The 13,687-nt window shown below is 40.4% G+C and overlaps 1 protein-coding gene across 10 annotated transcripts in view; it reads right to left on the bottom strand.

Annotated features, from left to right (window-relative positions):
- The window catches only part of SATB1 (SATB homeobox 1), a 93,012-nt gene that overhangs the window by 14,233 nt on the left and 65,092 nt on the right, over window positions 1-13,687 (bottom strand). For all 10 annotated transcript variants that reach the window (XM_082045720.1, XM_082045716.1, XM_082045717.1 and 7 more), the window contains one exon: window positions 12,625-12,780. In XM_082045720.1, the coding sequence (XP_081901846.1) occupies window positions 12,625-12,780 (156 nt within the window). The remainder of the gene's footprint in view (window positions 1-12,624; window positions 12,781-13,687) is intronic.

Below are 13,687 nucleotides of genomic sequence, written 5' to 3'. Positions count from 1 at the left end.
CTTTTCCCTAACTTTCCTCTAGATTTTATTAACCACTGAAACAGTCAGAAAATTAATAACGCATATAACCTCATTGCAGTTAAAAAATATATATATATTTTAAATTCACACCTGTTAAAGACAGACACTTCCCAGCAAGTTAGAAAGGAGTAACCACAAGCATTTATTTCACCTATGGATAAATAACAGCAGTGAAGCCGTTACGAATCTAAAATACCCTTACTGCAGTACTTTCACCTGGGGAATAGACTAGAAAGAATAGGAAAGCTGGGTCAAAAGGGAAGCTGCGGAGATCATGTTTCTCCCTCCTGGCTGGCTGAGGGTGGGAACCAACACAAGAGTGTTTCCAGGTTGTTTTTGCCTTCCGGATGGGGACAGGAACAGCCACAAAGGAAAAGCTCCTGGGGAGACCAGTACTTAGCATCACAGTTTTCCTCACCAGCCAAGAAAAGCACCAGCCAAGCTGAGCCCCAGCCAGCAGCTTCTGCCCTTAGATCAGGCGCTGCGTGGAGCAGGCACGCTTCTTCCTGCCCTCATCCTGCTTCCCCAGGTGAAAAGGATCAATCCCTTTAGTTAGGCTCTCTCCTCGTGTTAAATAAGAGTGGCAAATGATTTCTCAGAGGTGAAGCAAAGTGGCTGCCCCCCAAATAATCTCATTTAATCCCCTGATAGCTTTTTAAAGAAAATAACTCTTTTATATAAACAGTGGAATGTTCCTATATCTGCAGAGCTTTCTCTTCCATGTTACATATAGCAGAGATGCTAAGCACCAGGCTCAGTAAGATACCTAGTCACCTAGTAAACCCAAAGATGTAACTGATAAGCATGCAAATCTTGCTCAGTTGAGGTCCAAAACTTTGGGGAATTCTGCTAAGGACAACTCAGTCCAAACGCCTTTACTTCGCAAAGACCCTGAGGACTATTTTAATTTGCTTCTCGAATGCCATCCCAAAATAAGGGAACGTGACACTGCACAGGAATAAAACCCAGATGACCGCTGAATAACAATGTGGATTCAGATAAAATTTGGCAGATTTGGAATGAGATAAATATTTGCAAATTGGAATTCTTCCCCACTCAGCTAGCTGCACGTTTGCCCTGGTCTATTCATTGTATGCCAGCAGTTTGGGGTAATTCGTAACCAGAAATCTGAAGTCTGACTTGGAGGTTAAATTTGAGGAAAATGAAAAAATGGACATAATGAGAAATTATTAGGAATAGTGAAATTAAGAAGTATCTGCAGCAAAACATCGTCTCCTTTCCCACCTTGCACCTAGAAATCCTGTAACATTCTTTCAGGTGATGTATGTTTTGAACTATCCAGTTTAACATTAGGGGAGAAAACACAGTTATCTGTTCTTTCTTACTCCTCCCTTCACCCAACAACCCTTCACCTGAATTGTAATCAGTCACTCCTTTGACAAACCGCTTCTCAGACCGTTACTGTATATTTGTGTTTACACAAGATGCCTTTATTCTTGGCAGTAACGTGTCTGGCAGCTCTCGGTTTTTCAGGAGGAATTTTACCCTATCATTTCCTGTTTAGTTACGGGTTCAGCTCGCTTTTGTTTTCTATGCTGTTTGCTCGGTACCCTCCTTCCCCCATTGCCGGGAACCACGGGCTGCTCGCTAACTCCTCAGTCTCCTCCTTGGCTCTGGCATTACAGCTTTGTTTTCATTTCCCTACGTCATTAACTCTCGTACAGCTCACTCAGACTTTCCCCCCCACTTTTCATTTTTTTAACAGTTTAACAGTTTCTTCACATTAAAACACCAATATGCCGAATCTTCAAAAGCCTCTGAAATGAGTGATCTGCCCACAGCAGGCACGAGGAACCTGAGAAATGGTGGGATGTCCGGGGTGCAGCTTCGGCATGCAGGAGAGAGCAGTAGGACAGGAGAAAGGGGAAGATGGAGCAAGAGTGGATGGGGAGGGTGCATATGGGAGAGAAACGGGGTAGGAAAAAGTCAAAGGAGCGCTAACGGGAGAGTTGTAACGAGAGGAATTAGTGAAAGTAGTGAGAGGAAAACAACACAGAAAGCGGGAAGAGAGATTAAGAAAATCCATCCTGCCAGAAACAGCACCTCTTGTCAGGCAGACAGCAGGTGCTGCCTGGGGAAGAGCTGATTCATGCATCTGGAGTGTAAGAACCAAAACACCCTTACCTAAGAAAGAAAATCTAAAAATAAAGACTCAAAGGAGGTGGGAGAGGGTGCCGTGCTTTTTTTCCTTTGGCAATCCAGTGCGTCCCGACTGCATGACATTTTTTGAATACTTTTGCCAAGAAACAAGAGCTGGATTTCCGGACGCTTTCAAGAATCCTTATGATTCAATTCAGCATTATCTCTTCCAACACGAGCCTATCCTGCCCTCCTCTTCGCCTTACTCCAGACTAATTTTTGAGATATCTGCAGCCATAGCACTTCCAGGGCTTCAGCTGCACCTCAGGGATAGGATTTCCACTTTGTTTGGGGTCTACACAGACCCAGGGGGAGTCAGTAACAGAGGTGGCACTGCCGTGCAGCAAGGGATGCTGATAGTACACCTGCAGTGACCTACTCCAGCTCCGAGGGAACTAGTAATAAAGGCAGTAACTGCTGGCCCAATGGTAAGCTCGTGTGGTTTTTAAGCCTCTCTGCAACAGTCTCTGGGGCTATGTATGCAGCCAAATTTTCTGCTATGATTTGTACCTTCAGTGGCTTTCAAAACTATCCTGCTCACCTCCTCCTGACCAACTTTGAGCACTGAGTCTTAGTTTCTTCTTGCCTGCACTTTTGATATTGCCACTGCATCACAAATCACTGGCAAAGGATAAAACAGCCTCTTACTTTCTTTTTTTTTAAACCTCCCCTGGAAACCTTATTACAGATTACATTTGATGAATTTCTATCAGATGCACTGCACCACTCCTCTCACCTGACAATACCTGCAATAGCTTTGGGGAATCTGCTCAGTGGCATTCTGCACACTTACATTTTTTTTCCTTGCTGTAAGAATTGTTATAGAACCTTATAATTAAAACTTTCTAGCAAAACTGCATTATTTTTTCTCTGTGTAGGAAAAGTAGCCAACAATGATCTACTAAAGAGTAGATGGTTTCAAAGAAAAACCCCTTACTAAGTATTGAAGGCTGTTTAATTAGGGCAAGATGAACAATTTAACTGAAAATAAAATCATTTCTAAAAAAGCAAACCGATTTCCAGCAATATTTAGTTTCCTAAAAACGAACTATAAACTGGAATGTTTTAATTAAAAAAAAAAAAAAAATCAATTTTCCATTTGCCAAAATTCTAGACACTTCGAGGATTCTTTTTTAAAAATAATCTTTTCCCCAAAGGAAGAGGGAGAGGGAAGAGTTACCAAAGAGATAAAATTAGTGGTGAAAAACTTTGGCAGAAAATTTTATTTCTGCTAAATTCGGGTAGCAGTGAAGACTACATTTTTGGTTAGGAGCTCTTCTTAAAGCAAGGAGTTTGCTGGCGTATTATTTTGAAAGAAAGCACAGTAGGATGACTTCTTTAATAAGTGGGCATAAAACCCACAGATTAGAAAGTCTCGGAGCGAGAGACAAAACCCCCATGCGATATCTGATTTCTTTGCCAAAGCAAGGAAGGTTTTTAATAAAGGTCACAGAGAAATAATCTCCAAAGACAGCAGTGTCTCTTTCCCCCTAAATGTTTACTCTTTTATTTCGCTCCTTTACAGTGAAAGGCAGACCTTAACAGGCGCGCATACACCACACATGCACACACAAAAGGAAACAACAACCAAAGAGGAGGGGAAAAAAAAAAAAAAAAAAGGAAAAAAAAAAAGAGCCTGAAATTTTAGTTACACCACATGTGGTTTTCATTTGTGAAAAATGAACAAGCTGTTTGTGGTTAAACTGTCTAATCTGCTGTTATCAATCTAGCGCTGCATTCAAGATTTACAGGATACATCAGCTTCTGTGCCACATTAGCTGTAAAAGGGAGAGGGGGTGGGAGGAAAAAGGAGGAGGAGAGAGTTTATCCTGAGGAATAATATTTCCAATGCAGCCACACTCACACTACATCTGGTTGTGCTGGTAGCGGCAGTTAAATTGAAATATTTCACAGCGTGTGTCAGAAACATGCAGAATGGTAATTATGACAGATCTGATTAAGCCTGAGTGCCACTAGCTCCCTGGCCAGCTCCGGTTGTGCAGGTGTGACCTTGTGCGTGCCTGCGTGTGTAAATAAAATTAATTACAAGCGAGAGGGCGAAGGCTTCAGTGACATCACAAAGCGGAGAAACTCCCAAGGGGGAGACCTAATGGAATATTTTCCCTCAGTCTAATAATACAGTTCATATTGACTTGAGGTAATTAGTGGGATCATTAAAGCAGTTTTCCCGGCGTATTTGGCTGCCTGATCAGATTAGTGAAAATGTTCTTCAGAACAAGCCCTGTGTGGTCTGCCAGAGAAGGAGGAAATAAAAAGCAACAAAGCATATTTTGGAATGATAAGCAGCGCTGGACTTTTTGCACGGCATTTTGCAGGGCCGGTCTCGGGAGCCTGGGCGCCCGACTCTCCTGACCGATTCCATCTTTCATCCAAGGCGCACGTGCTCCCGCTGCGTGTCATCTAAGACTTCTAAATTTTTGTTCCTCTGTCCTTCAAAACTATGCGTCCCTATCCCTCGCTGCTTAAAAACAAACAAAAAACCCCAGATAAAAGCCTTGTGGAAGTGCTAGCCGTAGAAGAACTACATACAGGGGGAAGGAAGAAGAATATATACGTGATCAGCAACCCCTTACATCTCCCCCAAAAGATAACAGAACATTGAAGGCACTGGCTTGAGAATTAGTAACATTTTCATTTGCTAACGAGCTTACCCCAGCAAAAAAAAAAAGGAAAAAAAAAAAAAAGTTTAACTATGATATAAAGTCTTCCACGGTAACAGAACACAGAGCCCTAATCAAGAAATGGACCATTTGTTTAAAAACAGTCTATTGAGCATGCTCTACCTTGCAAATGGAATATGCCAAGCTCTGTCACAGATGGCAAGCTTTGACAGTTCCCATCCGTAGCGTCGATACTCGACAGTTCAGCACAAGATCAGTGACATTCTGTCTCATTAGAGCCACGCTAATTATCACAGCTAGTTTCAGGGGAAACCATGTGTTGCAATGGTCAATTTGAAGGAGTCTGTGCATCAACAAACTGGTAATAAGGATCAGACACCTTATTATATGACAGCATGCTGCCTATGATCTGATTTACTGAATCAGAGGTACTGAGGCAACACTGAAGCCTGATGGGTTGTGGAATCGCGTGTACACAATGCGTATCTAAAATATGCTTTAAAAATAAAATGGAGCTATATAGAAACAATACAAATAAAAAATTTTAAATGGTGAAGTTATAATGAGGACTTTCTTCATTTGTCATTAAGATATGCAGAGACGTTCAATATCTTGTCAGTCAGTTTTAGCTTTAATCAAACCATATAAGATAAATAATTCAAAATGAAAACTGTAAAATTATGGATTATGCTAAATTATAATTCATTCCATACTCTGATTTTTCAGTTTCAATAACATGTACCAAACATTCCTTATGTTGTACCGTCTTGCTGCTTTAACAGAATTTTGTATTTTGTAAAGAGCTTTCTCTACTTGGCTCTCTTTTTTTCATTTGTACATTTAATGACTTGAACTTGCACTTCTCCTACCTTCTCCCACACATTTGCGCCCCTTCCACCAGACAAAAATCACCCAACTAAGAAGCCCCCCTTTGCTGTTTCTGGCCACCTGCGGGGCCGCATCCTGCCAAGTGCTCAGCGGTCCCAGCACCTCCTGGGGCCGCGCTGCAGGCTGAGGCCATGCGAGCGTTAAGCATTAACCCTCGACAACGTAGGGCAGGTGTGTGCCGCATCCCCCAAGGGAAGCTCTCCTCAGGGCTCAAACATACAGCCTTTCCTGAAGCTGCTACCGGTTCTTCAAACAGCCTCTACGCGGATTGTAAGCGGTGTTTGAACAGCCCGTGCTGCCGCCCGCCTGGCTGGGAACCTCTAGCTGGAACCGATGTGACCCCACGAGTAAAGAGAGCTTGGGGGCACACTTTTTCATCCGTCTATCAACAAACCTGGCCTTCGCCTTACATGCTGAAAGGGCTGCCCAGCCCCAAAGTTCTCTATGAAGAGGTAAATATAAGTCTCTTACCAATTAAGTATTTTCCAACCTTTTTCTTGGGCTTGATCTATTTCAGGTTTTAATGTTATATTTTTTTCCCCTCTATGCAGATTTCCATGGCCCATTGCATACTGATATGAGCAACCTCGGACATTTTAAGGCAGTTTCTCTTCAATGCATCTTTGTTGATTCAAGAAGTTGCAGTCTACTTTTTACTAGCAGGACTAGCAGGACTCACTGAAGTCAACCCACTCCACCTAGGTCATACCAATAATGTGGGATATGGCCAGGATCATTGCTTCTCCAGGTCTACCCAGATCAAGCAATAAGTGAGATAAACTGAACTCGATTTTTCTACCCCCTTTCTGAGAATTTATTAAAAAAAAAAAAAAAAAAAAAAGGAAATTTCCTGAGGTTTTAGCCTTTATTTACAAGAAAACGTGATATAAAAGAAATTAAGACATAGAGGAAGGACCTGGAGGGCTCTAAGCATTCCTTTTGTTCTCGCAATAGAAACCCAAAAATCTCTTTCCCTGCGACTCAGGCAAGACAGAACACACTATGACTCTGCAACATGATATTTTGTGAAAGAAACAAATCAGTTCTATCTGCCAAGTTTCACAGTTTCACTGAATGACACGCTGCTTTATGGGGCAATTCTTGATCGTGCACAGAAGCCCATCTTGCTTTCTCAGTTCACGCTCTCCCTCTCCCATTCCCGCTGACACCTGATCCTGTCCTGACTCATGCTGCTCATGGCACCTCTTCAACTGCCAGAGTAATCACGTCGGGGTAGCAGGGAGGGGAGGAAACGAAAATTTTAAAATAAAATTTAAAAAATAGAGGCTGTTGTGTGGTGTACTTCTGCAGTTAATGTTTTCTGACTACTGTATCTCACCTTCCCATGAGGGCAAGGAGTTTATTTCCAGGTGGACCCATGAAATGATGGCACACCTCAGAGCACTTTTTTTTCTACCTTGTGTCTCCCCATGCAGTATCCCTCCCTGCTTCACAGACAATCCACTGTACACTCATGGTGAGGGGGGAAAAGGTTTTTAAGCCAAGATTTAAACCCAGGATGTGGCTCAGCTGCTCTGAGAAAGACAAAGGCAGGAGACAACTTGATGGACACACAGAGTGATAGGCAAAGGATTGAGCCCTTGCCTGTCCCCCAGGCTGGACCCCACCAGGGCAGCCTGAGGTGCAGTGCCCTGAGGAAACAGCTTTGGAAATAAATTTCAAGACCCCATTCTTAAAGCTATGTTGTTACCAGAGGGTTACTCTTGGTGATAAAAAGGTTTCTTTTCCCTCCCTGCTGCAAAATTGTTGAATAGATCGTTCTATATCTGCGGTAATGGCATGTTACATCTTCGTGCCAGATCCACAATACCATGCTTGTTCAGTGTGGGAAGCTGTTTAAAAATTACTTTCCTATTAGAGTATATAGCTCAGTCTCTAGATGGAAAAAGCCAGATCAAAGATATAGCATTTATAAAACTGCTGGTTAAAAAGATAAAAGTGAGATAACAGACATCAATTTTTCACTATAAATCTCTGGGTTTACTACAACATTAAAATTTCCAGTAAAAGCAGGGTTTTATATACCTGAACTCTAATGGCCTATTCTGAAAATATTTATGTCAGAAAAAGCATGGTATTTGCATGCCAAAAGCAATTTTAGTGCCAATGTTTAGCATTCCCTTCCCATTTAACTCCTTCCTCTCTACTCTAGAGTGTTAGATACTCTGCCTAACACCTACCCAGCGTATCTCCCCATGCAGCCTTTCAGAGGAGGGTGCTCCAAGTGCATACCAAGGCAAAAAGTCACACACTTCTAATAAAATACCACTGCACAAAATACTTGCCTGATGGTTTAGGACAGAATCTCTAGCAATGGTTTGAACCACTGATTTTACCTCCATGCTTTGCAGGCGAAACTACTAATTTCCAAGGGGCTAACTGCCTAACCAAAGGGAAAGACAGGGACAGAAGGACAGGAAATTGGGCAACACGGTGCAACAGCTCAGAAGTAACGGGTCAAAACTCTCTGTAATTAGATGAAATTTATGGAGGTGTGGGTAGTAGTCCATCGGTTTTATAGTAAAATTAAAATTGGGCATGATTCTGTGAGAGCCAAGTGTCTCACCTTCAACATACAGGCATTTTGACTTGGTAAAAAGGGAGAGCATTCAGCACCTACCTGGCCATAATATACTGATCGTCAGGATTGATGTTGCAGAAAAGTACTGATTTTACCTAAGTATTCTACTATAAAGTAAACTTACTTAGGTATAATACTGCAGGCTAATGGCCTTACACCACAGCACGTGTTGCTCTCAGAAGTACAGAGGTTGATATTACTTCAATTTTTGCAAATTGTAATTTCTTAAATTTAAGAAAGCTTTAGCAACGTAAGCTGATTTTCAGCAAAGTTTTGCTTTCTTCTCTACTTCATAGTATCAAGTGAAGCCTGCAGCTTTTCAGGACAAGCCATTAACATAAACGTAACTGCTTAAAATACAGCAAACATACAGGAGCGCTACAAGTCCCCACTTGCCTTATCTCTCGGGGATCTTAGGTTTGGGGTTTTGTTTATTTGTTTGTTTGTTTTTATGGAATAAAATTAGATTTCAGCATCTGTCACCATCAAGAAAAAAACTCATCCCTGGCTCCCACATGAAAACATTGTAACCAATGCACAGTTACTGAGCCATGATGCCTTAATGATCATTATACAAATCAACTTTTTTTTTGTTTGAAATAACAAAATCAAGAATATGCTTTCATAATTACTGGAATCAGACTGTCAGGTTATAAATCTAATAAAACCCAATATGATTAAATTGTAAAAGTAATGCATAACACACAAATTTATATATGTGTGGATTCTTTTCATTTTGACTTATTCAGGTGTGCTGATTAGATCTTAGTAAACAATATTGTTAGTATTGCTCTTCTACCACTAAAAAACACCAACCTGGGAGCAGCCAGAAAGCACTTGGTAAACCTTTCTGTCTTCCATTTGCACGTATTTTTCTAAAGCTCTCTTTTTAACATAACTTACCAAAATATACATTAGGCAGACAACTTGCAATAAAAATGTAAGATTTTAAATACTGACGTTAGGTGTTTTGCCAATTACAATTCTAAAACTCCCCAAAGGCACGATGTATTCAAGCAACTTGAATTATAATATCTTCCTCAGCTCCTCAGTATAACCATAGTAACTTTTAAAGTATATATTTTGAATTCAGCAGAATTTGAATTTATTCTGCAGATTATATATTGATCCTTAAAAACACAGAAATTTCAAAGCGTACAGAATGTATACATTTCTATATGCAAAAATAATTCAACATTTGAAGGAATCTTCTAGCTAAGTCTCCAAACTTGTGCAAACCCATGTGCCAGCTGTAGCCCTTTTTCTGCGGGAAAGCCAACAAACTGCCAGCCAAGTGCACTGTGAAACTACGGTTACACAAATCATCTCTCACCTAAGCCAGGGCATGCTCTTACCAACACCACTGCCATCTCCTCCTGCCCCCATCACCCTTTCTTTGCCCTGCGCTATGACCTCTGCTGCACCAAGCCCCTGTAGGCAGGGGGTTCATTGAGCATCAGGTCCTCTGTCAATCAGGTAACTCTCGCCAAAGGCACTAACACAGCGCAAGGGAGGATGCTCGTTTTTTGCCTCGGCGCTACCTAAATAGAAACCTCCGTGGCGCATCATTTAACAGCTCTTCTGCACAAAGTGCTCTAGTCAGCAAAACATTATCTGCAGTCTCCTGGCTCAGGCAAGCCCAGCCACCTTGCAGATGCTGGCTGCTTAGACACCCAATTTAATGTTGACTCAAATCAGTTCCTTAAAAAAAAACAAAAAAAAAGGCCCTCCAGCAAACAACTATCTTTGTCCATTGGCAGAGCTGTTTTAGGTCACATACTGCCTTATACCATAACTCCAGACTACGCTCAGGAGTTAATCAAGTTTTTATATCCAAAATAAGATAAGAGCAGCAATGTTCAATTTTAGAGATTTTAAAAACAAAGCCGTTAACCAACATGTCATTTTATATTATGTGCCCTCCAGACTTTTCACTGTACCTGGAAGTGATTATCCCAGGATTTCCAGTTCTGAGCAGGAAACCAATATCCCCAAATTAAACAAAACAAAACAACAAAGGAGCTCTCTCAAGAGAGGTTCTTTTAAAGAATAAGTTTGGGCAAGCCTCTTTTTTTTTTGTGCAAGGGAGACTTCTTTGCCTCATGAAATATTTCTCAGTACCCTTCACAAGCTCCAAAGCAGAACTTTTTACAATACAGATATCTCCTTTAATATACGTGGCTTTTGCTACGTATTTAAAGCTTATTAATTGGCTGACTAGTAGTCAACTGGTTAGAGAAGACTCAACACATTCAGTTTACCTAAGAGGTTACTTCTCTGAAGCAGCTTTCTATTACAAATAGCACTTAGGCTAACTACAGACCTGAAAGTTTGCTTAAGACATAAATTAACATTGCATTGCTTAAACTGGGGAGAAAACCTCTGAGAATACAGACATAATCTCCACAATAAAAGGGAGAAGAACTATGTGTTTGGTGTTGTTTGTTTTCTATACTTGCTAGCAAAGTTTGTACAAGAATCTAAAATTTATACCAATACTCTAAAAAAACTGCACTGCATCCTCTGGAAGCTTCTGTGCTTCACTTTGACTACCTGTCCCTTTTAAAGTCAGCATTGGAAGAGCTGTCCCACCTAAAAATTTTTAGACTATGCACTTAAATAAATACACTATCACACAGATCAGATCAAAATTACGTGGACTGATAGATTGGCTTCATAACTTAGTTTTGCAGAGAACTGAAATGGAAAGGTGAAGGTGTAGAAAATGGACAGTTCTCTAACCCCAAGTCTTGACATGTACATAAAGACATCTGAGGAGCACACAGGTTGGAAGCTGCTGTAACATTCTATCATAATTAGAAACATTTCAAGAGCCCTGTAATTTCCAATCAAAATTACAGTAATTTCCGATATACAAGCCATGATTCATGACAGAATTTTTACATTTCATGGGAGATTATAGTGGCCTGATGTATGACACACTGAGTACAGCACTAACATAAACAATTCAGTTTAATGTTTAAACAGCACTTGGTGTTTAGAATCCCACAATAAAAGAAACATATTATTGTAGAAATTATCACTTTGACAGTGATTGAAGGGTAGGCAGGCATGTGGCCTATAAAGCTGTAATTTTTACAGTCCACAGCTTGAGTTTAATCATTTTGATATAACATTTCCAAAATATCCCTTTAAGTGCTCCTTACAGCATATAACTTAAGAGACAACATCCTTTCTGTACAAAGAAATGCAGCAAACTCCAAAATGTGAACAACACAGAAGTCAAAAGTTAAAGACTATTAAAAGAAAACCAGCACTAAAATGCTGAGAGCCCAAGAAACATTCATTGGTCTAACTGATCATTATCAGCTTTCTGTGGAAGACGTATTTTTCTATGAAGCTATTTTAGAAAAGGAAGAATGACTAGTGGACTTAACATTTAATCTAACCTGAAAATTCAAGATTGCAAACATTGGTACCTCTACCACTTCTTTCAAGCATTGATATAACTGTATGTAGTCTTTCCCATTTTTCTATATGTTTTTCCTTTACTTACTTCTTTAGTACATTCTCATTCAAATCAATGGATTTGCATACTCCGGTGATCTTTCTCAGAAGACATGTTGCTTATGATAATCAAACCCAACAAGTGCCTGCTGATTTCGCCCTCTTGCCACTATACTTGACAGAAATTCTTCAGTTGAAGAAAACAGAATAGGAAACCACACAACGAAGGCTTAAAACTGAATATGCAATATTGTGTGCACAAACACAAGTAACCATGCAGCTATCATATTCCACAAAGATCACACATATTTTCTCAGACGCAACTTGTATAACTAATTTGTTGGGTTTGGTTTCGTCTTGATGTGGACTGTGCTGCCCCACTTCCCATGGACAGCCTCACCAGTGGGTCTGACTAAATATTTTTGCAAAAAAAAAAAGAGAAACGTTGTGTTCCGCGTTGCGACGTATGTAATTGCAAAACACCAAAGCCTTGAGATGAATTTGGCAGCAATAAACAGAGCTCGCCCACAGCTTTTGCCATATCCATGCCAGCTAAGAATTGATGAACCTGATGCTCTCCGAACCACCCAAGACCCATGGGAGCACAGCAAAGGCATCTTGCTGGTGGGGAAGAGAGAGGGACGTGTCATGGGAAGCCGCTTCTCACCGCTGCCTGGTCAAGGGAAACCAGAGGTTTCCTCTGGACTCAGCAAGGAGCTCTGAGTTGTGGCTGGTGTGCTAGCCCGGCTGCTCATTGTAACTCACAGGGAAACAGATCAAAACCGGGGAGGCAGGGAAATAATCACGCAGGACAGGGAGGCCGGTGCGCCCCGGTAACTTTACCTGGCTTTTGGTTGCTGCAACCTTTGCAAACAGTGCTTGGGACACCTTGGCTCTCTTCATCTCCTGCTGAATCTCATCGTAAATGGAAGCATTAATGTTCATGGAATTATTTTCTGTTTTTCCATTCCTCTCTGTAGCAATGGTAGCAGTTTTGACCTAAAAAATACATTTTATGAGACATTTTTCATTATGAAAATGTTATTTTCTTCTGTTTCCCTCCCCAAGCAGTTCCCTTTTCCATTTTATTCAATCTTGCTCTGATATTCCTTCAGCTTTTCAGAGACTTAATGTTGTAAGTTATCCATGGTTCAGGCAACTGGGAAACAAGAAAATTCAGCATATTGTAAAAGGCGAGTGCATCTGAAATTTGAGTTTTCATTAACTGACCACTGTGAATTTCAATGTCATAAAACAAATTAGGTGGAAACTTGTCAAACAGACTTGTAGAGACTTGTGAATTCAAAAGAGACTTGTGAAAATCAAAATACATGATTTCCTTGCCCCACATAAATTAAGTGAAAAAATATAAGTGCAGCATAAAAGAATTTTTAATGAAATAGAAACCTGACAGATACATCTTGATTCATGCTTTAAGTCCAGTAGTCAAATGCATGATAATGTAGAAAAGTTGTGGCTTTAGATTTAACTTTTAAAAATATTATCTCATCAGTTTAATTCTTAAGCTGTTTTTAAAAGAGGGATAATTTAGAATAATGCATATTTTAACCACCCATTCATGAAATCAAGATAGGGCTTTCTTAAAACTATCAATTCTAGTTGTATTTCACTTACATACATCAACTATTTATTCTTCCTGCAGTCCAGGTTAAAAAAACCCAAACAAACTAGGGTGAAAACAAGACAGAATGATTACACTACCATCTCTGTGCTGCATCTGTAGCATTAAGGAAAACTATAAAAAAAATACATCAGTAGTGTCATGATGTAACAAAGACTATTCTTTCCTTCATCCCTTGTAAAAGATGGAAGTGACATTTCAACACCAAGAATCATACCACCAAGGTTACAGGGTAGTTTCTGCAATATCAGTTGAGAGGCACAA

This window comes from Streptopelia decaocto (assembly GCF_964273445.1).
Source record: "Streptopelia decaocto genome assembly, chromosome: 2".
In the NCBI taxonomy this organism is placed as follows: Eukaryota; Metazoa; Chordata; class Aves; order Columbiformes; family Columbidae; genus Streptopelia; species Streptopelia decaocto.
The sequence above is the reverse complement of the archived record's forward strand: the minus strand, read 5'-3'. Positions and strand labels throughout refer to the sequence as shown.